Source organism: Paramormyrops kingsleyae, chromosome 16, assembly GCF_048594095.1.
Source record: "Paramormyrops kingsleyae isolate MSU_618 chromosome 16, PKINGS_0.4, whole genome shotgun sequence".
NCBI lineage: Eukaryota > Metazoa > Chordata > Actinopteri > Osteoglossiformes > Mormyridae > Paramormyrops > Paramormyrops kingsleyae.
Genome location: NC_132812.1, coordinates 11,421,434 through 11,448,481, shown reverse-complemented (window position 1 = coordinate 11,448,481; position 27,048 = coordinate 11,421,434). Strand labels below are relative to the sequence as shown.

The following is a 27,048-nucleotide window of genomic DNA, read 5'->3' as shown; positions in this document are numbered from 1 at the left end:
TACAATTTATGGAAGCAAGTTATAATAATGTCAAGGGCACCGAGACACGCCTCCCTTATGAGTCAACATTTACAGTAGAGGCGGAATCAGCGCCGTCTGCATCCACTTTACATCTCTGCTTGAACATCGAACACGTAAGATGCTGATGACTTCGACAAATGTAAATTAAGTATAGAAGTAAAGCTATTTATCTTGATATCGAGTTATACACACTCAGGATATTGCAGTACCAAGTAAACCACAAATGAATGCGTTCGTTTTCACACCGGCGGTGACGGCTTATTCTGTCCAGTGCCAACCTGAAGCGTAAAAGACGTAACAGCACATTGTTATAATTTATCCACTAGAGGGCTTCTCCGTTAAAGTACAGCAATGCAGAAATATGCATAACTGAAAAAGAAAACAACCGAAATCCTTGCGCGTGTGTATGTGTGCGCGCGCGCTCTCGCGTAAATAAATAATTAAAATATAGAGAATATAAATACCTTTTGGGTCATATTTACATTATATTTGACTTCCCATTTAGATCTAAAGTTAAGTTCACTCCCATATGAGACCCAACTAATAGATAACTGCACGCTACACCAAGTCAAAACAATCACCTAATATACCATAACATATAAGTATTTGCATCAAATTTTATATACTACATTCAAATGGTGTACAAGAACATTCACATGGTGAGTGAATGAGATTAAAAAGCGACGTTAACACCCCGAACTTGTACCATGTGTCGAATCGTTTGCTTATGTCTGGAGCGCAAGGGGACGCTTCTGAATTTGAAAGTAAAGCTTTGGCCGCTCTTGCCACCATGAAGGGTCCATCGGTGCTGTCAGCGCCCCTGCTTTTCGTAATAATCGTCAGTTTTGGTCATATGTGTGCTGCAGATGAGCAGCATTACTCACACGCAGGTAAAAGCCCGCATGTCGGCCGGTCCGGAGTGCGGAAGGGGGGTATGCCTCCCTGCGGAGGTCTGCTTCCGCGTGCTCGCGACGTCCCCATAAGTGAAAAATGATCCTAAATCACGTCTTACTTCAAACTATTTCTAAATAATCTTCAACAACACATGCTATTGTTTATTCGACTTTGCAAAAGAGAAAAAAATATAGAACAGCATTTCACTCATTTTTATCGCATTAGTTCCGCCAACCCTATATGGTGAAACTACGTGTAATACTTTAATTGCCTTGCAGATTGCACTTATTTAAAAGAAAATGAAGCCAGTCCATACTACGGAGGGCGGTGTTTTTGCTACAGCTCCGGTACAGCAATAAAATGGAACGACTTCTGCTCCACTTTTCAGGTATATAAATACAGAGATAATACGTACGCCCACTCTCCGTATTTCACTCCGCAAATTGAATTGACAGTTTGCATTTTAAGTTGTTCGTGAAGATCTTTGCTAATAATGTTATATATTAAATGTGTTATTAGGTAATCCAGGGTGTTAAGTGTCAATAGTATGGCAGACCATGATACCCATGTAAAATTGTCTTGGTAAAACATGCGGTATACTTGTCTTTATGAAAGTAGTTCGCATAAAATGTTCATGAAAAACAAGAACTAATATTTTTCTAACATGCAATTGAAGAGCTTATCCTTCATTGTGTGAGGTGAGAGTCAATTCAAAAGATTTTCTTGTTTTTTTTTTTAAGTGCTAAGCTATACATTGTGTTCCTATTTGTTGCACCTCGACTATTTGTTGTCATTGTTCCCTGGTCCAGGTGCATGTGGCCAGTGCTTATGATGTTCACATCACTTTCCCGCTGGAGGGAAACGGCTCTCAGCGGCCTAGGGTCCTCGTGACTCAGCTGAGGGGCCTGCTGACACAGTTCTGGCCCTGGGGTGCTCAGGAGGATCTTGGGGTGGGCATCCCGATGGAGGGCAAGGAAGTCTGCTTCGCTGTCCAAGCCAAGCCCAACGTGGGGTACTCCTTGCATCTAACAGGCAAACGTAAGTGAGTGTTTGGTGCAAAGCGCATCGCGGGTTGAGGAGGGGGCCGAGATGGATGATCCTCTTTTGAAATGTTTTCAGGAGTCAACTGGATGCATTTCAGCCTGTTTCTGTGTGGAGTCTTCCTGTTCCTCTCTGCCAGGACGATGTGCAGGTACTTCTGGCTTTTAGGTGTCTCTTTATACTCTGACCTTTTTTGGGCAAAGAAATCACTTAAGTTGACTTGACATAATGATAAAATTCGACCAGTTCCCATTTATATAACACAACAAATGAGGCATTTGCCTTCTTCCCTGAACAACAGCTGCTGTTAATTATCCCTCACAAAGTAATTCCCTTCCCTGAAGAGCAGCCAGTTAATATTTCTCAGGTATGTTTATCAATGAATGCCGTTCAGGTCTGTCTTTTTTTGACAGGAGTACCCTGGTCTACTATGTCACAAACGTTTCCCTGGGAATTCTCTTCCCTGGGAGTTATATCCTCATACTGCTGGCTCTGAAAGGCTTCACACGGAGGGTAAATGTGGCTCAGGAGTCGATTTCAATGTTTGCTTGGCTGGGGTAGCTTAACATCTGTAACTCGCCCTCTATCGCAGTCTTCAAATCTCCCTCCACTCTGTTGTTTTTCTGTTTTTAAATATCTGGGTTTTGAAAAACACTGTGTAAATCACTTTGTTTGTTTATTGTTTAAAGTTTCCTTTTAAAAGCCCACAACTTAGGCCTACATGCTTCACACATTCCGTAGTTTTGCCTGGTGAACATTATGTGAATTTCAAATCACTGTTAAATGGATACAGAGCTGTTGTTATGGGGTACGGACTTTAGTCCTTCCTCGAGTGATGTCATATCGTTCATGTATGATAATCACCAAGGCTTGAGATGACAGGCGAAGCATTTGGTCAGACGCCAGCTTTTCAGTTCTATACAGACGTTTATTTATGCCCATAATTTGGTAAGCAGATTAGTAGTACAGCTAAAATATTAATGCCATACTTTTGTAACACACAGAAGTTAGTAATCAGTATAAGCTTGACGTATATTTGTTTATTACATTTCATTTACTAAAAAGCGGAGCACACCAAATAATGTTATGGTATACTACGGTTTGGTATACTTCAGGGCGATATGCACTGAAGTGGCGGCGAAGAAAGGAACAGCTCAGCAGCCATGACATCTTTTAAAAGAGGAGATCTTGTGGATAAACGAGGTAAAGATGTCTGTGGTGTTGCAGTACTTTTTGCCGTTTAGTCAGACATGTTTATTAAACATAAGGATATGCCGAATTTATATCGATTACTAACTTTTGGGTATCATAAAATGTCTGATTAATATTTTAGCTGTACTACTAAACCTCTTAAATTGTGGGCGTAAATAAAAATATACGTATAGTACTGAAAAGCTGGCGTCTGGCCAGATGTTTCCCCTGTCATCTGAAGCCCTGGTGATTATTATTATCAGTATGATATCGTCCAGTCCGACTCAGAATGTAATTACACTCCTTTTCACCTTGCAACCCCCACCCAACCCCATGTGTGTTGAGTTTAAGTAGCTAAGTAGTAACTGTTCCAGAATTTGGTCTGTCCACATTCTGAATTATTGTACTCTGACCTGCATCTGGTTTGTGAAGGAGACCCTTGAATATGGCTTGTTGATTGGCTGCAATTGAGCATCCTCACCAGCCCTTATTGTGACCTGGCCAAACCTGTTCTGCCACATCAGCGTCACATGTCATAATGCCGGACCCCTTGCTGACAGAAAATCCTGTTCCTGGTGCTGCTGGCAGTAAGCTGTGGATTAAATTGGCTGACCTGTAGATGGCTGCTGACCAACTGGGATCCAGCTCTGTTCCTCTACAGGAAGGAGCTCCTGGGTAAGCAGCTGGATCTCCTCAGGGGGGCACTTTTCCGTTCCGGGGGGCCTTGGAGGTGGACGCTGGCTGAGCTGATCTTAGGGCGGAGCACAGGCCTGGATCCAGTTTTGAATTGTCTGGACCTCAGGCAGGGTTTAACCATTCCATGTGGGCCATGCTAATGGAGCTTCTAGGGCAGGAGTGGGGAAGCTGACCTATGGAGAGCCGCTGGGGGTGCGGGTTTTTAGGATCAACAACAATCAACCAATAAAAAAAGCAGTGATTCTCCAGTCCTGGAGGCTCATTGGTATTGGCTGATTGAGAGGTCATCCCAAAATCATGTTCCCCACCCCTGTTCTAGAAGGTCTTTAGATGAAGAAGTTTTGTGAAACACCACACATCATCATTTCATTCCATTCCATTTCAGTTCATTCCATTTCATTACATTTCATTTCATTTTGCATCTGTCTGCATTCCGCCTGGTGAACAAGGCCCCTGTGTGCTTGAAGCTGGCTGTCTCAGAGTCACCTTAACGGCATAGCTGTACATCCCCAGCGTGAGTTTAATGAGCATGTAAGCTGTCCCTGGTGTGCAGCAGCAGCATCGGATTCTCAGGCGTCTACCTCCCGACGCCTTAATCGGCTCAGAGAGGCGCGGAATCAGTTTCCTCGCAGTTGTGTGATGACATTAAACTCCAGAGCTGTGGGGACTCGGAGGCAGGTCCTGAGCGGGCTTTTCCATGCTGCGATTAGGATGCATGCAATGAGCGCGGGCTGCCGTCTTTGTCGCTTTGTCCCACGGTCCTGTTTACTCCTCTGCAGGATACCTGCTGCTGTCCGGTGCTGTCAGCTTCGCCGTCTGCCGCAGGCATCGCCCCGACACGGGGACGTGCACCCTGGCGGTGATGACCTGGGGGCTCCGGGGGGTGGGCCTGGGCCTGATCTACCTGGGTGTATCATACCTGCCGGCGGCCCATGTGACAGCAGGCGTCTTGCTGGGCCTGAAGCTCCTGCCGCTGTGCTGGGTGTTCCTCCGTGGGCTCTGCAGGTACCGTGGGGTTAGTGTACAGGTGGAACACTTAAGAGATTTTCCACGGCATCGATATACAGTATGTGGAGGACACAAGGGGGCGCTGTGACTGAAGGTGTTTTACCCCAGATTTAATTATGGATGGTGAGGGACCTTTCATTCGGTTATTGTATGTCATAGACCATAGAAACCCACAATAGTTTATGCGTTTGGTTTATGAGCTTAATAATTCTTTTTACTGCGTTTCTTTGGGTTTCATCATTTGGTAAAACGCCTCAGTTTTCCAGCACTTAAGGAGCGGCCCTCCCGTTAACGAAGCGATGCATCAACTTGTTTTTTCCCCTTCACTCCCATCTTCCCTCCCCCCCCAGAGAAGTGGGTTACCCACTTGCCTCGGTTCTGGGTCCACTCTGGCCTGGACGGCCGCAGGCCCGGCTGCTGACGGAGGAAGAGTACCGAGAGCAGGGGGAGGTGCAGACGAGGGCATCGCTGGAGGAGCTCAGGCAGTACTGCAACAAGCCGGGCTTCCCCGCTTGGGGCACCGTGCTGCGGCTGCGCTACCCCCAGAGGTACGGAGGCGTACCGAAGCACGACGGTCTGAGGCTCAAGACACCTCGGGATCAGGGGGGGCCGTATGAGTCAGCATTCACTACGTAGCACCCACCTGCAATGTGGTGTCCTGTAGGGTCACATGACTCCGCTACCCTAACGCCGCCACCTCTTAATCTATGACAGCCTCGCGATTTTGGTGAGATTAGCATGCGGCCCTGGAGCCGGGAACACGTGTCCGTTTGTGGTGCTCGATGGCAGGAGAGGGTCACGTGTTGGGAGGTTACAAAGGGATGGGGGATTCCAACGCCAACTTTTCTTAAAATGTGCTTTTGCCCCCCCACCCGCCCTCCACACACATTCAGGTTCGCTGAGTTCCTGCGCAGCGGCTCCCACGTCACCGCGGAGGAGTCCCAGAACCATGACCGCCAGTATGGGGTGGGAGGTGCCTTCTTTGAGGACATGATCTTCAGCTCAGGAAGTGCCACAGACCCCGGCATCGGGAGGCCGTCCTCCCAGCTGGGGGCTGGTGACGACGTCTTTGCCGACGAACCGGGTGGTCAGGAGTCTGTCCCACCCCCCACACCCGGGTTGCCCCCTCCTGGCACCCCCTACACCCCCATGCCGCAGGTCGGCCCCCTGGCCTACAATCTGGCCCTGTGTCCCTACCCCTCCACCCCCTACATACCCCTTTCAGAGCCCATGGACACAGAAGAGCCCTTCTGAGGGGTCCCACCACTGGTTGCCTTGGTAACCCTGATGGGGTTAATTAACCATGTCTGAATCTTACACATCACACACACAGTCCTGTTCTTAAAGAACAACTGCAGCCCTGGAGGGAATTCAGCAGTTATAAGCGTGTTTTTATGTTGTTTGTTTCCGAGAGGCATTTTTAAAGATACAGGTTATTCTATTATTTCAGGCAGTGAATACCCAGGGTATACAAAAGAGACCTTCATCCGATTTGCGTAAATTTAACCTCTTTCATTTCTAATATGAGTTTTCTGTATTTCAAGTGCCTGGGGGTAAGTTTCTGTTGTTCACCTGACTGGTAGAAGTTTCCTCATTGATTCCTGCTGCCCCCCAGTGGTTGATTATCGGAACTTAAATTCTTGTTTTTTTCCCTGCCGTACTCCAAGTGTTGACTTTTCTGGCTCAAACTTTTGCTGTTATCTGTTCTACCTCAGCTTTTAATTTGTTTGCATTAGAAGTTAGCTCACCATGGATAAATCTGTATGTTTGTGTGGGCAGTGGTGTCTTTATGGTTAGGGGAAGCGCACTTGTAACTGAAAGATTGTTGGTTCGAATCCCCGACCATCAAGGCACCACTGAGGTACCTTGAGCAAGGTACTGCCGCCAAGCACTGCTCCCCGGGCGCTGAATCAACGTCACATATAGATTAAATGCAGTGCAATGTTGTGCGCTGTGGTGTGTCAACAATTACCACTGATCACTAAATTCTAAAAAATTCCCAAATTGGGAAAAAGAAGAATAAGGTAACTGGAAACACAATATCCCAAAAAAGTAACTACATCTTTCAGGTGATGCCTGCGCACAAAATGCCTAGATAATATATTTATTATGTGATATTTTAAAGTATGAAATTTTTTGCAAACTTGATGACAATATGGCTTTTGTTTCTTAATCTTGGCTAATGAAAATCAAAACCTGTTTGTTAAACAGATACAGTTTTAATAAAAACCATTTTTACAGAGTCCCGGTTGTTTACAGATCTGCACCCTGCACTGGATTTCGTTCTCAAACTGCAGTTCCTGGGTGGCTTTGTTGTCGGCGCTGTGCTTTGTCATGGGCATGTGTGTCTTACTGGTAGAAAGGGTTGTTTGAGGACCTGTGAGGAGGTAGGTCAAAGTTTCCTGGTAATGGGAAATGGTTATCTACAGTACTGTTGGAGCCAACAGGGGGCGCCGTGGAGGGAGGCCTCTCAGTCCCGTCTGAGTCTGTACGTTCCTTGAGCTTCTTGCTGGGCCTCCTTACTGGCTTGTTGGAGGGCTCCAACTGTTGCGATGTGCTGGGTTGGGCCGCTGGCATGTCCACTGGCGGGGAAACTGGAGCAGTGGTGTCATTGGTCACCTGCTGACACAAGGATGCCACCCGCAGGTCATGCCAGCACATTTCAGTAGAATAGCATGAATAATGCTAATCACGATGTGCGTGAGAAATCTCAATACTCAAATTTTTTACATTTGAAACATTTGATTCCCCAATATTTTAAGCATCTACAAGGATTTCACTTTACAGGACTCCTTATATATCACCAGACTAGAACTTCCCGACCTTCAGATGACTCTGGATCCTCATGCGTCGTGCAAAAACTTAATGGACCAAAGGATAACACACATTAATATTGTCATAGCTTGTTTGGTAATTAATAAACTGTTTGCTTAACCTTTGCTTACTATTTCCAGCTCCAGATGTGATAAAATTGCTGACTGGGGGTGGGGAGGGGGGCTACATTAAACGGCACCTAGATAGCCCTGAATAGCCAAACAAAAAAATATATCATTCCTGTTTGTCTGTGACAAGGGATCCAGTCAGAATCCGATTTATTAGCAAAGTATGCTTGTATAGAATTTGCTGTGGCGTGCCAGAGAATGCAAACCAGTCCTGCTGAAGGCGGAACACAAGAGCTGCTGATTCCTGAAAAGGGTTTGGGCCAAAGCGGTCGAATGTAAGGACATGGCGAGGTTGTCGCCGAACAGGAAGGAATAATCTACACCCCGTCGCAGCCAGATACGCAGAGAAGCGGCGCCGGATACCTGCGGGTCCTGTGTGTCTACTAGGGCCCTCCTCTTTGCCATTTTTATCGTCTCCAGGACGTGGAAGATGGTGAAGGCCATGGTGACCCAGGGCGAGACTGTGAACGCCCAAGGAGGCATGTCGCGGTCCTCCTGCTCCTCCTGGTGCTTCCTCTTCCTGGGTGGCTCCGGCTGGAGCGTCTGAGGCTCCCGCGTCAAGTTGATGGTCGCTATGGAAACACTGCCGGAGGAAGCCATCGCCTTGGCTTCTGGAAAAGACCCAAATGTGTTTTATTATTTCCCCCGCTCAGATGTCAGAGTGCACCTTGGACACACTTCGCATCCTACAATGACACGGCATTGCCATACCGCCGCTGTCGTCCTGTCCCATGAGAAACTGGATGAAGGAGAACAAAATGAGGATGATGAGGGATGCCATCCCCAGTCCTCTAAAGGTCGCCGCCTCTCCTGGAAGAACACAGGAGATGATGACAGGCTATTTGGGAAGGGCCAAGTGGCAACCATCATCCCTGCCTACAGCTATGGAAAACAGACCTTGAAGACGCCTACTCATCACAACCGCACTCCTACGACGCTGGCAGCCCGTCCCAAGACAAAACGTGCACGTTATGTGCAAAATCAGCATCCTGCAGACGATATCAAACCATCTGGCCCTGTGATCATTCTTCACACAAGAATGGATCAGCATGAAATGTTGGTTGCGTATCCATCCTTAATTTTAAGGCTGCCTGAAAACGTGCCCTGAATTAGGCCATGAGTAATCGTCTTGTTTGTATTGAAAGGACGAGTCATAAGCTGGGTTGGGCACTGGGTCATTATTCGCTTGCACCACCAGGTAGGTGGAGCAGTTGCAAAGTAAACGGCCTCTTATTTTACAACCTCCCTCATTAAATCTGACCTCCACCCTCAAGGAACTTCCCACGGATGATGTTCTCCTGGCTGGAAGTAGATATTAGCCGATTGCGGGGGTACGCCGGAAATCGCAGCGGTGACTGCTTCTATGATATGTGGAGGAAGCTGGTGTCCTTACCAAAGTAACTGACGAAGACTCCGCCCACCATGGCCCCGCAGCCCCGCCCCAGCCCCAGGTGCAGGCCCTGCAGGACGCCTTGGGTGGACGTGCGGAGGGCGAGCGGCACAGTGGCGCTCAGGTAGGAGATGCAAGCCGCCCACACCAAGGCGTGCGTCATACCTGCCAAGACAGATCGGTGCGTGTGTTCAGTGAGCCAAAAGTGACACAAACTGCAGAGCCGGCGAGCATCTGAAGGGGGCGGAGTGGGGCTGGGGAGGGGGGCTGTTAGAAACACTCAAAAGCAGCACCGATCACCAGCGCCACCCTCTAAACCCATGACCTCTGGAGTTTTCACTGCAATCATTACCGTGTCAGAAGCACCTGATGCCGGGCGTGGTGACAGCGAGGCAAAGCTTTAAAGAACAGCAGCGGTGCTGTATTCGTCATGCAGCCAATCGGGCCTTTATCCTGAAGACACTGACTAGACCTGCAGACAGGACCAGCCTGTTTGTCCCAGGACCGAGGGTGGCACGTCACCATCACACCATCATGCCTCTCTCCGGTTCATGCAGTTCCTGGAAGAGCCAGTTTCGAGGGGGGGGGGGCTGGTCCAACCCCCACATCAGAAATGCATTCTGAGAACCGTCCTTCAAAGCCACGGTGCATTTCACATCCTTGATGTAGATCGGTGCAATACAGCCATGATTTTCTGATCGACCCCAGGAAACCTGAGATCTGTGTTCGTGACGCCTGTTCCACACAAGCAGATCTACCACAAGAAAACCCCTGTCTGAGGACCCACATTGTCATGTGAAAAAAATGTTTATGTTCAATACTGAATACAAACATTCAGTATTGAAGACAACAGCCCAGCTCAGCCAGTAGACCCGAGACCAAAACTCTCCCTCTATATTTCACTCCTCTCCCCCATATCAGGACCGGGCCTGCAGTTGAAAACGCAGTGAATAATCCACTCCTCTTTTAAATGATCCAGTCGGCCTCATTCCTCAGCTAGCTGTAGCCATGTCAATCTCCAGTGAGCTTAAAGCATTGCTGTGTCATGACCTGTCCTGAGAAAACAAGTCGAGATACCAATAAGTTACAAAATGTCTTTCAGAAATTTGACCACAATGCTATTTAAAGCACAGGCAACTGGTTGGACAGGTCTTGAAGGAGCCCTTAAGCATAATTTTGAAAGGTAAGATTGTGTGTATTTATCTGGTTTTAGCCCAGTATTGTCTTTAGAGGGTAGATTTCCCCAACACCTTCTCAGGTTGTGTGCAGTGCAAACAATTACCAAGGTCAAATTTCCTCAAAGGCTTTAGAAAACAATAGTTATCACTGTACATGAGCTTTGGTAGAGGGTCTATGCATCAAATGCCCATGCTGTAACCTCCAGTAGGGCATTTTATTGTTTTATAACCAGTGGTTTCCCATCCCTAAATGCATACCGCACAACCTTTGTTAAGTTTCCATAGCTCAACTGCCACAGCCTGATTGGTTGAGCAGAAGCCTGGAGCGACTGACTGACCTTGAAGCACCTCCATGGGGAGAACGGTCCAGGCATTTTCCAGGTAGGATATGTAGAGATAGCGGGCAGTGTTGCATGCCAGACCCAGGTACAGCACCCTGCAGGGACAGGAGGGAAAGAGGGACGACTGCAGGCCAAACCGACACTGATACTTTTCAAAAAGGCAACCTGCACTTCAGCCAGAATCCTGTAGCATCTGAGCAGAAGCCCGAGGACATGTGCTCTGAACCGTAAGACCCAGAACTACCCAGAATGAGTTAGCTAGCCCAGTAACCCTGTTAGCTAGTCTGTGACACCTGCCATTTGTACAAAATGGGTACACAAACTTGTTGACCTTCCCTGTGTGTTGCATTGCAAGTGGTATGATTTTCTGCTCAAGATCAAGGCAATGGCACTGTAATAATGCCCATGCTTTTTGCAACACGACGCATAATTAGCTCAGTCATCCTCAGGAAATAACACCAACATTAGAGACGCGAGGCTTAATTGCGGACGAGAAATCAGAGCATCATGAAAACATCGCTCCTGCTGCCAGGAAGCGACACTCTGCATGGAGTGACTATTGTTTCCCTCTCTATTGGGGGGGGGGGGGGGGGTTGTTATAGCCAACCAACAGAAAACACCAAAACCCTGCCAGGGATAGCATTAGTGATTCCCAGTGGTAGGCTGGATACCATGTCTCTTCAGCAAAGAGATTTGACGCGCTCTCCTCTTTTAATGACTATATGCCTCACAGGGTGTCAGCTGAACAGCTACACGTTTCAGCCTGAGACAGATAAGTGTGCGTCATGGGGCGGCTTCAGTTTGCCATGACTGTCTGAGGAGGATCCTTCGAGAGGGAAGCCGTGACGTCCCCGAGTCCTCAGTAGGCGTTCGCGAGAAGGTGTCAGTCGCGGCTCCTCTGGTTTTGCCTGCGGGCTTCTGTGTCTCCACCGTCAGCAAGAAGTGGCTGGACGTACCGAGTGTGGCGTTTCACTCCTCCGAGAGAGAGTGCAGCCAATCAGAGCCAGCCATGTATACCCATCAGCAAGCGAGTCGATTATAACAACAAATAAACAAATCATCGCTACATGCATTCAAATCACAGCTATGAATCAACTAATCAGCAATAATGAATAAGCCTGCAATAACTCTAGAGAGACACACAGATGTTTACATTAAAGAGCAACGTTTCTTTGGAGTTTTACTCTCCAAACAAGCAGAGTAGAATAGATGTACCCCAATCTGTTTTTTTTTCATTGCCCGATGAGTCTGTAAAACACATTTTAAGATTGTGAAACCGCTCCAAGTCTGATGCGAGGAGCAAACATTTGGCCACCAAATGAGTCACTGCATCTGCTGGAGAGAGAAGCAGTCGGATTTGCGAAATGTCAAGCAGTGACAAGCTGCATCGAGAGAGACGTCATGTAAATAGGCTCTCTTTTGTGCTGTCAGGCTCGTGCCTTTGTTGCGGCTACCTAGTGTAGCAATTCCAGCCTTTATCAAAGCTATCCAGCGTAGCCTTTGTTGTGACATCCAAGTGTAGCGAATCTGGTCTTTGTTGAAGCTAGCTAGAGTGGCAATTCTGGCCTATGTCGAGGTTACCTAGCATAGGAATTCCAGCCTTTGTCATAGCTACCTTGATGTAGCAATTATGGCCTTTGTCCAGGCTATCCAGCTTAGTAATTCCACTCTTGCAGCTCATGCTATTCTGTGCCCTGAATCCAAGATGGGCCTAAAGTGATAAAGATTGCAAGATGTGATATCTGAACACCAACGGGGATGTTTACAGTGGCTAACACAGTGGCTGACTGCCTGGCAGCAGACTTCCTGGTAACCAATCCAAGGTGTAGCCCAGCCCTGTGTTATCTAGCTGGGCTCCAGGTCACCCTGCGATAAGCTGTTGGGAGCTGTTGGATGCATATCTGAATACAGCTATTTTACAGTTCCATAATGCTATAGTGGTTAAGTGGCTGTTAAGGAGGATGGATGGATATTTTGCAATATTTATGTTCTTGAAAGACTTTTTAAAACAATACACGTATATAGCTGGGACTAGGTGTTTTTGGGTTATTCCAATGGGGTTTTTAGGGAAGATATTCTGTTAGATTCAGTTTCGGGTGGGGAGTACTTATAGAAGTCTCAAAGGAGGTGCAAAGCTGACGTGGTCAGGTTTCAAGCAACATGCCTGGAAGGCACCATTTTCCAGGGATGCCTGAGAGCCTGGTCTATCTGTGGGGGGAGATTTATCAGCCATGGTTTGTGTCAGCTCAGCTTAGGGAGGGACAGAAAAGCCTTGCAGATGATGGTGAAAAGACTGAACTTCACCTGCTAGTGAAATAGCTTTGGCTATTTCCACATGAAAGCACTAAATGAGCCCCGTAATCACGCCGCCGATACTGGCCAATCCCCCACTGGCCCCCGAGGCCGCCGTACCTGATGTGGCCCACCAGCTTGATGAGCTTGTGGCTCGTGAAGTAGGCGACCAGCTCGGAGACGTGACTCAGCACCGAGCATATGCCGAACAGGGTGGTGGTCCCGTTCAGCGTCTGCAGGTACCAGTAGAGGAAGCTGAAGACGAAGCCGTAGCCGAAGCCCATGAACCAGGCCACGAAGAGCACGGTGCTGTATCGGACACTGCACAGCACCCTGAGCAGGTCCGAAAAGTGAAACTCACGCTGCCCCTCCGCAACGATGGCCCCAGGGGAGGCACTGTCATACACCCCCCTGCTTACTGCCGATCCACTACTGTCAAAGGAGAACTGGGTGGCCACCAGGAGGGCGAGTCCCGCAAGTACCCCGAACACAACAAAAGTAATCAGGAAGTCCTTCAGGTGGAAAAGGCCGCAGTCCTGGATGAGGACAAGGAGCTGCATGTGATCGATGGAGATGCCCACGCAGAGCATGGCCAGACCCCAGCCGAGGGCACCCCACATCCTCTGCAGCCCGTAGCGGTCGCGGTGTCGGCCCAGGTACTGCAGGGTGACCGTGTCCACGATGGTCACCGCAGGGGCGCTGAAGAACTCGCCGATGATTATGACCAGCAGGATCGTGAGGAAGATGGTCTTCACCTGTCCTTCATCGTAGATTAGTTCATGAGTATTAGAAGCGACGGTCGTTGCAGTAAATTGTTCTGTGGTGAATCCCGAGCTGGTTGCATTTTGGGGGGTTGATACATGAGTGGAATTATCTCCCATAGGTTGGGTGGTGGAGGTCACCTGTGTCGTGTTTGCCTGGGCGGAGTTATTGGAGGCTTCTGGAGGGCTCTTCTCCACGCAGTGCATTTCGGCCGGCTTCACAAACCCGATGCCTCCATTGAACAGCAGAAAGCACAGCACGGAGAACAGCAGCACAGCCTTGCCCTTCTTGAAGCGGTCGGCTATCACACCCCAGAAGGGGGCGCTGCAGAACTCGATGAAATAGCGGATTCCCACCAACAGGCCACTCCGGCTGGCCGTCATGCCCAGCTGTTTGAAGTAGATGGGTAGTAGCGGATGCAACGAGCCATACGCCGCGTAGAAGAAGAAGTAGAAGATCTTGGAGACCAGCAGGTGTTTGTTAACCTGGCCAAAGGTGCTTCCCACTGTACCCACGCCGGGCTGCGACGAGGTTGTGGCTGCATCGCTTTGGGGACTCTCTGGGGCTGGAACCGGGGAGGATGTCCTGGGCTTCTCCTCTGCAGGCTCAGTATTGTCCAGTTCATCCAAAGTATCATTCCACCTTTGGTCTGTCTCATCATCCATCAGAATGCCAGTCCTGTCATCACTCGCCATCTCTGCAAAAAAGTTTGGACAACGATGACCTTAAAGATGACAATAGTGATTTGTAAACATTTCAGTTTACTGTAAGAAAATGACAGTAGGGTAAAATATGATGTTTTAATCCACAGGTCCTGGAGAATAATAAACTTAGCGTCATTGTTATTTCAGGTGTTTAAAAAAAAAAAAAAAACTTTTATTTTATCGTTTTTACTGGTATTCCCATCCTGGGTGTCCCCCCACCTGCCTGTGATAAGCTCCAGGCTCACTGTGACAGTACCCAGGATAAGCAGCCATTGAAAGTAAAAGGATGGAACAAGTGGTTTTCCCATATGCTTTGTTTATGAGTAATGAACACATGTCATTTGCGGTGCTCCAGGTACTTTACGTCATCCTTTCATTATAGGAGATAAAAGCTACACTGAGTTCGCTATTAATATTAAGCCCTGAGTACTGGAGTATAAGAGAGTTATAGCCTGCTGAAGACCAGGGGAGTTTGTAGCTTTTGCAAAGATCAGAGGCTAAGTCAGTTTTACCTGGGCTAGACTTTTTTTAAGGAAGATGGGCATCGGGGCTAAAACACTCGTTCGGGGCTAGTACTAAAATACTCGGATTATAGCCCTGAGTGATCGGACCGAATGACGCCCATGCTGAAAACTACAAGAGAAGATTTTCTATTCTGCCAAAAAAAAATCACGCAGTAAGTACTGTGTAAAAAAAAAAAAAAAGCTCTGCCATGCACGTAACCGCGTCAATATTATTAAAAACAAACTTAGAAACCTCTCCGGAGAAAAATTATATACATAGAGCTAAACCAAGTAGTACAAAATATTGTGTCACGCACTTTAAAAACAAACATCTACATTAATAAATTACAATTAAATGTATAATTGTATTCATTGCTACATCCAAGTGTACCGCGATAGGTTAAACTTTACATTACTGACGATATGTTATACAGGCGCTCTCAAAGACATCTAGCAGTGTCATTTAAAACGTGCATTTATGTGACATGTTAGTAATTTCAAGGGGCAAATCACAAAATACAGCGAGAACTAACCATCGTTTTAAAAGCAGTTTACCCATTAATTTTATTAGGTTGCGGAAGTATAAAGAAGTATTCTTTTGTTATGGATTGTTATTCAAAGTATTCGATTGTTGTGGAATATTAAGTTATAAGTTACTATTACATAGTAGATAATAACCAACATTCCATAAATTATGTATGTATAGGATGTGATTTGTAAAAAATGCCGCTGGAGAGACCAGTTAGGCTATACTTTCACAATCGCATTTTTTTGTCTAGAGTATAATTCATAGAAGCAAAAATACATGTTACTGCATAAAGAGAATTTAAAACTGGATATTCGAATCTAAGCATTTTCACGAAGTTTAAGCGCTTTCTGACAAGGTCTGGTCCTGCAGCAACAACTTCTACGGTCCACAAGGTATGTGGCAAACAGCGTTATCTCATGCGGTGAATAAAGCTTACAGCACCTCTTACCTAAAACCCCCTTGTGAAGTTCACACGGCTCCGGTCCGGTGACTAGATCACCCAGTTCGATCTGCTGAAAGTCTCCTTGCTCGCATTGTGCGCGTCCCCGGCCGCCTTCAGTCCCCGGCTGCGCGCCGCGATCGGACAGGTGCGACTTGCCGTAAGTTTGCCGGTAGGCTGCGGTAAGTTAGCCGTCAGTTTTGCTCTAAGTTCTCCACCGCTCAGCATCGCCTGTCATCGCACGTTTCCGTGCCTAAACCTGTATATCCTGTGGTCTGCCTGACGTCAGCCCTCCCTCGCCCAAGACCTGTGGCAGCGCGAAGTGTAAAAGCTGCGCTTTGCGTAAGATATTTAAAATGAACGATCTTCTTATTAATGAAATACTCTTTTACGAGGTCATCTCGCTGTTTCACAGTACTGGATGTACGTTTTCAAAGGTTTTTGTTTATTTGAGAGTAGCAGGATGAGAAGAATGATACGCATCTAAAAAACAACCAAACAAGTAACCAACTAATGTTGCCTAGAGAATATCGTAGTTACTTGACCAAAATTCGGACGTTTCCTAACGTGATGGAGAAAAGGGCTTTAAACGTTATTGTTTGATGGGGTGTGCAAAAAACAGGTTTGATTGCCTTTTGGTCTGGAGTAGGTAGTCACTGCTAATGAACGATGAAGAATAGATGAGAGGATTATACCTTATTTTCAATAGCTTGTTCAGCCGCTTTGTTGCATTTACAATGACCAATTATAACTGATTTTTTCTCCATGTCTGAAATCAGCTGTGGAACACATAGAAAATAATGGCATCAATGTTGACACGTTCTCACATCTTGTTTCTCATATGAAAGGTCACATTACCACACAGAAAAAAGTACATTGGAGTACATTGTTGTGACAGTAGAGTTGCAAGTGTACAATGCCTTCCTTTTAAAGGAGCCTTCAAGACCGAACACTGATGACACTTACTGTTGTGCACACTCATTTAAGTCATTTTCTAATTTAAGCCCAAGTTTGATGTTTAGAACATTTACAGTTGTGTTCAGAATATTAGCAGTGTGTCTAAAAAAGTGAATAAATATGAAAATCTTTCTAATAGTTTTTATTTCCATACATGCAAATGCATTGGGAACGCTACAAATTCTATTCCAAATCAAAACAAGAAGAGAAATTCATCACATTTGTGTTACTCCTTTACAGAAAGTGAAGGAACGGGAATATTAGGCTGTTCAAAAATTCTTCTTTACAAACTCAAAGATTCACTGTATGAACTGAAAAATGTTTTAAGATTTTGCTTTCCTTTGAATCATTGAACTAATATTTAATTGTATAACCACTGTTTCAGAGAAATGCTGCACATCTGTGTTGTATGGAGTCGACCAACTTCTGGCACCTGTGAACAGGTATTCCAGCCCATGATGATTGGATTACATTTCTTGGTTTTGCCTCAGAAACAGCATTTTTGATGTCACCCCACAAGTTTTCTATTGGATTAAGGTCCGGGGATTGGGCTGGCTGCTCCATAACATCAATCCTGTTGGTCTGGAACCAAGATGTTGCTCATGTGTTCGGGGTCGTTTTCTTGTTGAAACACCCATTTCAAGGGCATTTCCTTTTCAGCATAAGGCAACATGACCTCTTCAAGTATTTTGAAGTATTCAAACTGATCCATGATCCCTGGTATGTGATAAATAGGCCCGCCACCGTAGTATGAGAAACATCCCCATATCATGATGCTTGCGCCACCATGCTTCACTCTCTTCACAGTGTACTGTGGCTTGAATTCAGTGTTTAGGGGTCATTTGACAAACTGTCTGCAGCCACTAGACCCAAAAAGAACAATCTTGCTTCCATCAGACCACAAAATGTTGTGACGTTTCTCTTTAGGCCAGTCAGTGTGTTCTTTGGCAAATTGTAACCTCGTCAGCACGTGTCTTTTTTTCAGCAATGGGACTTTGTGGGGGCTTTTTGCAGATAGCTTGGCTTCATATAGGCATCATCTGATTGTAACAGTACTTACAGGTAACTTTAGACCTTCTTTGATCTTCCTGGAGCTGATCATTGGCTGAGTCTTTGCCATTTTGGCTATTCTTCGAGCCATTCGAATGGTAGTTTTTCGTTTTCTTCTACGTCTTTTAGGTTTTGGTTGCCATTTTAAAGCATTTGCGATCATTTTAGCTGAGTAGCCTATCATTTTCTGCACTTCTTTATATGTTTTCCCCTCTCCAATCAACTTTTTAATCAAGGTACGCTGTTCTTCTGAACAATGTCTGGAATGACCCATTTTACTCAGAATTTCAGAGAGAAATGCACTATAACCAGCATGGACAACATTTGCTGCCTTCCTTCCTTAAATAACGCCCATAATTGGCACCTACTTTTTCACAAAGGCCCCGTTTACACTGCAGATCTTGATGCCTAATTCCGATTTGTTGCCTATATCCGATTTTTTGGACCGTCTGTTTACACGGTCTTTTTAATTGTGACCCATATCCGATTCGTGTGTTTACACTTGCTATAATTTCACGCATGCTCAACGGGGGTTTTTGCACGACACCGTAGCCAAGACGGACGAACGCGAAATTTGTTTTATGTTAGCTTTGCGATGTATGCGAAGTTCGCCGAACAACATCACGATTTTGAGGCGAAGGAGGAGGAAAAGGGCCATCATTGCAGCCGAAATATCCTCGAAAACAGATTTGTTTCTGTAGGAACCTTTAATTTTTATCCTGAACGGATTCTTCTCCCCACAGGGTGAGAAGGTAGGCTATTTCAGGCGTCGACCACTGCCCTACACTTTCCTCCTCCATGTTTCGTGTGTTTCTTGAATGTTACGCTTCCACACGTACTTCCCACGTACTTTTCACGTACGCAGTTTAATGACGTACAGAACGCAATGCCTCAGAAAATCTGATCTGCCTGTTTACATTACAGTCGCATTGGCCCATATCTGATTTATATCTGATTTATTTCCACATATGAATGAGGCCTGAAACCGATCTTGAAATATCCGAATGCATGCGTTTTTTTCCCATTTACACTGTCACAGAACAGATCCGATCTGTGTCACATATGAGCAAAAAATCGGAATTAGGTCGCATTTAACAGACAGTGTAAACGGGGCCAAAATGAATGACCTCACTAATTGAACTTCACACTGCTATTATTTTGAACACAATTGTATTAGTTGGGTGCAACTTTGTTTGCAAACCTTTCCGTTTAAATGAGGGAGATACTGGATTTGAATTGCATTGTCAATTGCAGAATGAATGAATTGTCAGTTGCAGGAACTGTTTGTAACTATCCTGAATTGCAGTCGAATGTTTTTAAAAGCTTTCACTTCAAAATGATGCTTTCAGATTCCCGTCTCTGCATTTGTACCCACCTCATACTCACCCGAGCTCTGAAAACGGCTTTCACAATGCCGCTACACAATGCTATGTACAGAGTTTTTTGCATCACTACAAAGTGTGTTTAAAACAATCTTTAAATTCATCCATCCATTCAAAGTGGCACTTGGATCTAGTCATTCCGATTACAGAATTGAGTTCAGGCCAACTGATTAGCAGAAATAAAAACAGGCATGGTAATAAAATGCAGACAATTCAGGCTGAGTTTCTCTCCTGAGCAGAGCCAAGTGTCTCTAAAGGGAGGTGCTCAGTCATACAGGAAGTCATTTTGCTGACTGTCAGCAGAGTCTGTACCAAACCTGATCAAACTTCAGATAATAAGGATGGCGTGATGCTTGATTAGAACATACCCTCTTCTGGAGGGCTGCAATTTTAAACATTAGCTATTTTTAACCTGAGCATAACTGACATGGATGTTTAAAAATACAAAAGGGTGACTGTCTATAATTTAGCCAACTCCCCTGAAAGTGGAAGCCTCTGTAAATAGCCAGCCAGCATTCATTGGGTGTCCATTCTGAAATGAATGACTGTAGGGAAGCAGCAAACATTGCTTGAAATCGAGGAGCAACTCAGATATAAGGTGAGATTCTCTGTCCTGTAGCTCAACAGGTAGATCATTGCTCTCATACTGTGACAACCATGGGTTCAAATCCCAGGGAGCATGCATAAATTGTAGCCCTTCTCTCTATTGTAAGTCACTTTGGATGGAAGAATCAGGTACATTAATAAATGTTGACATAAAACCAGTTTGCGTGAATGCATTTGCCCAGGCTATGCCAGTTCCGCTGGCTTGGCGTGAAGGTACACTATGGCCCGGGGCACATAGGTGCAGCACACAGCCGCGGTACGGCATGTGCTGAGACTGCACCGCTTACGAGCTAACAACCGCACATGCCGTGTGAGCTGGGCTGTGTTATGGGTTTGTGACTAAGCAGATTAGACCTCTCTGCCTGTGATTGCAAAGTCGTGAATTGCAATCTCATGCTTGCAGGAGTAGCTGCGTCAGGTGGGCATCTGTAAGTGAATGGTGTGTGAGTGAATGGTGTGTGAGTGCATGGCGTGTGAGTGTATGGTGTGTGAGTGAATGGTGTGTGAGTGAATGATGTGTGAGTGCATGGCGTGTGAGTGAATGGCGTGTGAGTGAATGGCGTGTGAGTGTATGGTGTGTGAGTGCATGGCGTGTGAGTGAATGGTGTGTGAGTGCATGGTGTGTGAGTGAATGGTGTGTGAGTGAATGGTGTGTGAGTGAATGGTGTGTGAGTGAATGGTGTGTGAGTGTATGGTGTGTGAGTGAATGGTGTGAGTGCATGGTGTGTGAGTGAATGGTGTGTGAGTGAATGGTGTGTGAGTGCATGGTGTGTGAGTGAATGGTGTGTGAGTGAATGGCGTGTGAGTGAATGGCGTGTGAGTGCATGGCGTGTGAGTGCATGGCGTGTGAGTGAATGGCGTGTGAGTGAATGGCGTGTGAGTGTATGGCGTGTGAGTGAATGGCGTGTGAGTGAATGGTGTGTGAGTGCATGGTGTGTGAGTGCATGGCGTGTGAGTGCATGGCGTGTGAGTGAATGGCGTGTGAGTTTATGGCGTGTGAGTGTATGGCGTGTGAGTGAATGGCGTGTGAGTGAATGGCGTGTGAGTGCATGGCGTGTGAGTGAATGGCGTGTGAGTGAATGGTGTGTGAGTGCATGGTGTGTGAGTGAATGGCGTGTGAGTGAATGGTGTGTGAGTGCATGGTGTGTGAGTGAATGGTGTGTGAGTGTATGGTGTGTGAGTGAATGGTGTGAGTGCATGGTGTGTGAGTGAATGGTGTGTGAGTGTATGGTGTGTGAGTGCATGGTGTGTGAGTGAATGGCGTGTGAGTGAATGGCGTGTGAGTGAATGGCGTGTGAGTGAATGGCGTGTGAGTTTATGGCGTGTGAGTGTATGGCGTGTGAGTGAATGGCGTGTGAGTGAATGGTGTGTGAGTGCATGGTGTGTGAGTGAATGGTGTGTGAGTGCATGGTGTGTGAGTGCATGGCGTGTGAGTGAATGGCGTGTGAGTGAATGGCGTGTGAGTTTATGGCGTGTGAGTGTATGGCGTGTGAGTGAATGGCGTGTGAGTGAATGGCGTGTGAGTGCATGGCGTGTGAGTGAATGGCGTGTGAGTGCATGGCGTGTGAGTGAATGGTGTGTGAGTGAATGGTGTGTGAGTGCATGGTGTGTGAGTGCATGGTGTGTGAGTGCATGGTGTGTGAGTGAATGGTGTGTGAGTGAATGGTGTGTGAGTGCATGGTGTGTGAGTGCATGGTGTGTGAGTGCATGGTGTGTGAGTGAATGGTGTGTGAGTGAATGGTGTGTGAGTGCATGGTGTGTGAGTGCATGGTGTGTGAGTGCATGGTGTGTGAGTGAATGGTGTGTGAGTGCATGGCGTGTGAGTGAATGGTGTGTGAGTTTGCCATGTGATGGGTTTGGTGACACATCCTGGGTTGTTACCTGCCTTAAGCCCCTAGGTTCTGGACCCCCTGCAACCCTGGGTAGCGCATGTAGTTTCAGAGAATAAAGGGATGGATGCCTTAAAAAAGGAGAGCAGGATGGGGTATGTGAAAGAAAGGCATGGGGTCACAGAGGCATGCCCTGGGGGATTTATAGCTATTTTAAAGAGTCAAGTTTGTCTGGGGCTAGACTTTTTTTTTAAAGGAAAGAAGATTGGTGTCCAGGCTAAAATACTCTGGGCTAGGCTTAAAATACTCTGGGCTAGGCTTAAAATACTCTGGGCTAGGCTTAAAATACTCAGAGCTAGACCTAAAATACTCAGGGCTTTAGCCCCAACTGATCGGACCAAACAGCGCCCATGCTCATTCCAATGTATAAAAGGCAAATAAAACTGGTTGCATGAGCTTATATCAGCACCTAAGCGGTGCTCGGCTCTGCACACACACTCTGCTCTGAGAACAGGAAACCACAACTTCTCTAGTTGGATTCGACTGATGCACAACACACACTGTAAAACCTCCCTTTGAACACTATATTGGGATATTTGAGGGAGTTATAACAATTTTCAGACGTGTGCATCAACCTGAACATCCTACCAGCACATTCCAGAGACTGTAATCGCCTCTGGATCTGCTGCCACGCTCCATTCTTCTGCTGAACACTTAGCAGACCAAACAAAAGAATGCTTGAAACTCTTTCCACAGTTACATCTGGTTCATTCAGATGCCTATGGTGATGGAAAAGTTGGACTTCAATAATAAGTTGTCAGTTGGTCATTTGTCAGAAAGAAAATAATTAATTAAGACAGATTTGATGTCCATTCTGTTTCCTGCCAGTAGAGGTCAGTGATGGGCGTTCTGGGTACATTTTGAAGCATATAGTGAAGTGTAATGTGTAACATTGCATGTCATTTATTTTATTCAACTCTGTTTAATTATTCTGTTATGGGTTATTTTCTATTAATATATTATTATTATTATTATTAATAATAATTAATTAATTAATTTAAAATTTATCTATTTATCCATTTATTTTATTTCGTTTTGTTTTACAAGCGCTTTCTGGCACTTACCAGCCTGTCACTGTAAATAAGAAACTGTTCTTAATGCTTTGGTAAAATAAAGGTTAATGAATGAATGAAAATGATCATTTCAAAGTATTGCACATTAAATGTGGCTGGTATAAAATCTGGAATATGTATCATTATCAGATCATCTGCGAATAACAGGTAATTCAGCTCACATTTAGTTTCTGAGTCATCATTTGACGCACCATTTTATATAAGTGTGCTTTTATGGATGTATCTCACCTAATAGCCACAGACTCCAGTTTGTGTCTTTTTACAGCTGCTACTTACTAGCTGGTGATGTTGTATGTATATATAATGTTGTATGTTTTCCTACACTGCCCTCTGTTGTTAATTCTGCAAGGAACAGCAGCAGCGTTTCAGTGAATGGAATGTGTTCATACTAGTGAAGTGAGATGTAATGCCACTGGCCCTTTCTGTCAGGAGGAGCACAGCTAGGAGGAGCCCAGCTAGGAGGAGCCCAGCTAGGAGGAGCACAGCTAGGAGGAGCACTGCTAGGAGGAGCCCAGCTAGGAGGAGCACAGCTATGAGGAGCACAGCTAGAAGGAGCACAGCTAGGAGGAGCACAGCTAGGAGGAGCACTGCTTCGGCTTTCTGACAAATTTGGTTCATGTGATATTGTACAAGATGGGCAATTACCTAATTAGATATTAAAGTATTACAGTGTTGTTGTGATTGGTAATACTTGGTATTGTTTGATGAGGAATGGAACAAATTACCCAGGCAATTTTAAATATAGTGTTTATTTTAGTGTACAGAAACCTAAAGTGCAGTAGCCATCTACGAAAGCCTGTGAAAGGTTATTGTATTATTTGATAGACACTAGGTGGTTCTTCTTTTCCTGTCTACATATTTAACAGCGGATCCTGTAAAGAAATGACCTTTCAAAGTCATAAAATACCTGACGGAAATGTATTTGTGGCTCCCCAGAGTTGTAGGTGTGTGTACTTATACCGTGCTGTTGTGTTTACGAAATATTGGACATGTAGACGCTAAATTTCGAAAGTAAATAAACTTGAGGGTGGAGCTTATTTTGGAGTCTCCTTCCTCTTATATATGTACCTACACCAGCTTCTCAGCTTCTATTCACATCTGTGAAACTGATGAGGTCGCCGGGGTCCCAACACTAATTTTTAGAGAGTGTATCAGTCTCCTTACTCCAGTGGCCCTCTTCCTGTGCCTCTCAGCCACCGTGATGGCAGATACCATGGTGAACACCGCAGCATCTGTAATGATGAGGAAGTTCACTGTGTCCACCACGCAGCTGGTTCTGATTCCAGCTCTACCATCCGCTATCTCTGAAGTTTTGGCAGCTCCCTGAGGCTGAGGTTGTAGCAGCCGGATGGAAGGAGTCTCTATATGCTGTGCAGCTTTTGGTACATTCTTTGCTGCTTCCAAGCAGGGCTTGGATCTTCAGGAATGTCTTAAAGACAAGAGAGTTACGGAGTCTCTGGGCCTGACCGAGCACAGCCAAACCATTACAGGATATGAAGACATTGTGGTGACAGTTCCTACGTAGATTGAGGAGCTCCAGGGAATGGCGCCACCATTCCCAGACGTTCTCTGGTTCTTCTGCAATTGTAGCTGGCAAAACATTGTTATGCTCTGAAGGCTCCTACCTGGTTTGACTGGATGATCCTGGTGCTCAGGTTGAGTTTCTGAAGACCATCTAAGTACAGGAAGTTCCTGCTGTGCAGGGCTGTCAGCTGGTTCTCAGCAAGAACAGGTCCCTGAAGAAGCCCAGGAACCTTCAGAAGCTTGCACTTCCTGGATATCCTATTTCAGATCAGGTGGAGCCCCTGCAGGCTTTCCAGAAAGATGAAGAGCCCCCTCTGCTGGACAGTGATGTTGTTGCAATTCAAGAGAAGCATGTTTAGTCTGCAGAAGGGTTGGAAAGTTCCTACAGGGAGGCTGACCAGTGACCAGCAGTGGGGAGGTGGGACTACAGGGAGTCAAAGCAGCCGACAATTCAGAACTCCCTGGGCAGGTCCGGCCTCGTACCCGCAGGCTTCCCTAAAGACAGTAAAAATGGGTCACCACCAAAAGACAAAATGAGAGCTCAAAAGAGGAGATTAACTTTGGGTGTTTGTACTGTGAGAGCTATAAGAGCAGATATGATTAATAGGGGAAAAAAAGAAAAAAAAAAAACTGAGGATATACAGATAAGAATCAAAATGAGGAAAGATGCTCAATTTTAAATGGAAATATAAACATGCAACTATGATATGGACATACAGAGTTTGTGGAAGTAATGATTCTGGTATTTATTTGTTTTAGTTGTTTCCAAACTGGGGCAGTGGTGGCCGAATGGTTAGGGAAGTGATTGTGATTGGATGCTTGCTGCTTTGAATCCCTGACACACACCCTAAGGCCCCAAATTAGGGTTAGCAAACTAAACCTAGGGTTAGGGTTAGAAAAACTATGGCATATCCAGACATCAACGTGTGTTTTTATGACAGTTCTGCTCCCCACACGGATGAGAAAACAAAATTCAGCATGCTTTAGTAGCATATTGCCTACTTTCCAACTACCTGTTGATTCACCTTAAGGCCCCAAATTAGGGTTAGCAAACTAAACCTAGGGTTAGGGTTAGAAAAACTATGGCATATCCAGACATCAACATGTGTTTTTATGACAGTTCTGCTCCCCACACGGATGAGAAAACAAAATTCAGCATGCTTTAGTAGCATATTGCCTACTTTCCAACTACCTGTTGATTCACCCTAAGGCCCCAAATTAGGGTTAGCAAACTAAACCTAGGGTTAGGGTTAGAAAAACTATGGCATATCCAGACATCAACATGTGTTTTTATGACAGTTCTGCTCCCCACACGGATGAGAAAACAAAATTCAGCATGCTTTAGTAGCATATTGCCTACTTTCCAACTACCTGTTGATTCACCCTAAGGCCCCAAATTAGGGTTAGCAAACTAAACCTAGGGTTAGGGTTAGAAAAACTATGGCATATCCAGACATCAACATGTGTTTTTATGACAGTTCTGCTCCCCACACGGATGAGAAAACAAAATTCAGCATGCTTTAGTAGCATATTGCCTACTTTCCAACTACCTGTTGATTCACCCTAAGGCCCCAAATTAGGGTTAGCAAACTGAACCTAGGGTTAGGGTAAGAAAAACTATGGCATATCCAGACATCAACATGTGTTTTTATGACAGTTCTGCTCCCCACACGGATGAGAAATCAAAATTCAGCATGCTTTAGTAGCATATTGTCCACTTTCCAACTACCTGTTGATTCACCATAAGGCCCCAAATTAGGGTTAGCAAACTAAACCTAGGGTTAGGGTTAGAAAAACTATGGCATATCCAGACATCAACATGTGTTTTTATGACAGTTCTGCTCCCCACACGGATGAGAAAACAAAATTCAGCATGCTTTAGTAGCATATTGCCCACTTTCCAACTACCTGTTGATTCACCCTAAGGCCCCAAATTAGGGTTAGCAAACTAAACCTAGGGTTAGGGTTAGAAAAACTATGGCATATCCAGACATCAACATGTGTTTTTATGACAGTTCTGCTCCCCACACGGATGAGAAATCAAAATTCAGCATGCTTTAGTAGCATATTGCCCACTTTCCAACTACCTGTTGATTCACCATAAGGCCCCAAATTAGGGTTAGCAAACTAAACCTAGGGTTAGGGTTAGAAAAACTATGGCATATCCAGACATCAACATGTGTTTTTATGACAGTTCTGCTCCCCACACGGATGAGAAAACAAAATTCAGCATGCTTTAGTAGCATATTGCCCACTTTCCAACTACCTGTTGATTCACCCTAAGGCCCCAAATTAGGGTTAGCAAACTAAACCTAGGGTTAGGGTTAGAAAAACTATGGCATATCCAGACATCAACATGTGTTTTTATGACAGTTCTGCTCCCCACACGGATGAGAAAACAAAATTCAGCATGCTTTAGTAGCATATTGCCTACTTTCCAACTACCTGTTGATTCACCCTAAGGCCCCAAATTAGGGTTAGCAAACTAAACCTAGGGTTAGGGTTAGAAAAACTATGGCATATCCAGACATCAACATGTGTTTTTATGACAGTTCTGCTCCCCACACGGATGAGAAAACAAAATTCAGCATGCTTTAGTAGCATATTGCCTACTTTCCAACTACCTGTTGATTCAC

The 27,048-nt window shown here is 45.6% G+C and overlaps 2 protein-coding genes and 1 long non-coding RNA gene across 5 annotated transcripts; 2 read left to right on the top strand and 1 right to left on the bottom strand.

Annotated features, from left to right (window-relative positions):
• The first annotated feature begins 747 nt into the window (after positions 1-747).
• nemp2 (nuclear envelope integral membrane protein 2) lies at positions 748-7,094 on the top strand. The gene is made up of 9 exons (XM_023814840.2): positions 748-911; positions 1,194-1,303; positions 1,725-1,953; positions 2,035-2,107; positions 2,370-2,469; positions 3,708-3,822; positions 4,623-4,848; positions 5,202-5,399; positions 5,745-7,094. Exons 1-9 carry the CDS (start codon positions 749-751, stop codon positions 6,103-6,105), a joined length of 1,575 nt encoding a protein of 524 aa, XP_023670608.2. The 5' UTR covers position 748; the 3' UTR covers positions 6,106-7,094.
• Positions 7,051-16,169, bottom strand: LOC111845422 (major facilitator superfamily domain-containing protein 6-like). Of its 3 annotated transcripts, none has more exons than XM_023814837.2 (7): positions 15,934-16,169; positions 13,115-14,453; positions 10,700-10,797; positions 9,187-9,348; positions 8,505-8,603; positions 8,157-8,404; positions 7,051-7,473 (listed from the first exon to the last, which is right to left on the bottom strand). In XM_023814837.2, exons 2-7 carry the CDS (start codon positions 14,449-14,451, stop codon positions 7,201-7,203), a joined length of 2,217 nt encoding a protein of 738 aa, XP_023670605.1. In that variant the 5' UTR covers positions 14,452-14,453; positions 15,934-16,169; the 3' UTR covers positions 7,051-7,200. The 3 variants fall into 3 exon arrangements, with proteins under 3 accessions (XP_023670605.1, XP_023670603.1, XP_023670606.1); XM_023814835.2 differs by having other exon boundaries at positions 15,941-16,168; XM_023814838.2 differs by having other exon boundaries at positions 7,051-7,470; positions 15,941-16,168.
• Positions 16,170-16,222: 53 nt separating this feature from the next.
• On the top strand, positions 16,223-23,915 carry LOC111845424 (uncharacterized). Its single transcript, XR_002838605.2, has 3 exons — positions 16,223-16,273; positions 17,274-17,331; positions 23,318-23,915. It is a non-coding gene; the product is annotated as an uncharacterized lncRNA (long non-coding RNA).
• Positions 23,916-27,048: the final 3,133 nt, after the last annotated feature.

Bases quoted from the DNA above. Each gene is read 5' to 3' on its own strand.
- nemp2 (XM_023814840.2), top strand. From the start codon at position 749: ATGTCTGGAGCGCAAGGGGACGCTTCTGAATTTGAAAGTAAAGCTTTG. The intron at 1,954-2,034 runs GTAAGTGAGTGT...AAATGTTTTCAG, and splicing joins CTTGCATCTAACAGGCAAAC to GAGTCAACTGGATGCATTTC. The intron at 2,470-3,707 runs GTAAATGTGGCT...CCTTGCTGACAG, and splicing joins TGAAAGGCTTCACACGGAGG to AAAATCCTGTTCCTGGTGCT.
- LOC111845422 (XM_023814837.2), bottom strand. From the start codon at position 14,451: ATGGCGAGTGATGACAGGACTGGCATTCTGATGGATGATGAGACAGAC. The intron at 8,604-9,186 runs GTAAGGACACCA...GTGTTCTTCCAG, and splicing joins AGTCTTCGTCAGTTACTTTG to GAGAGGCGGCGACCTTTAGA. The intron at 7,474-8,156 runs GTATCCGGCGCC...TCCTTGTGTCAG, and splicing joins TAGACACACAGGACCCGCAG to CAGGTGACCAATGACACCAC.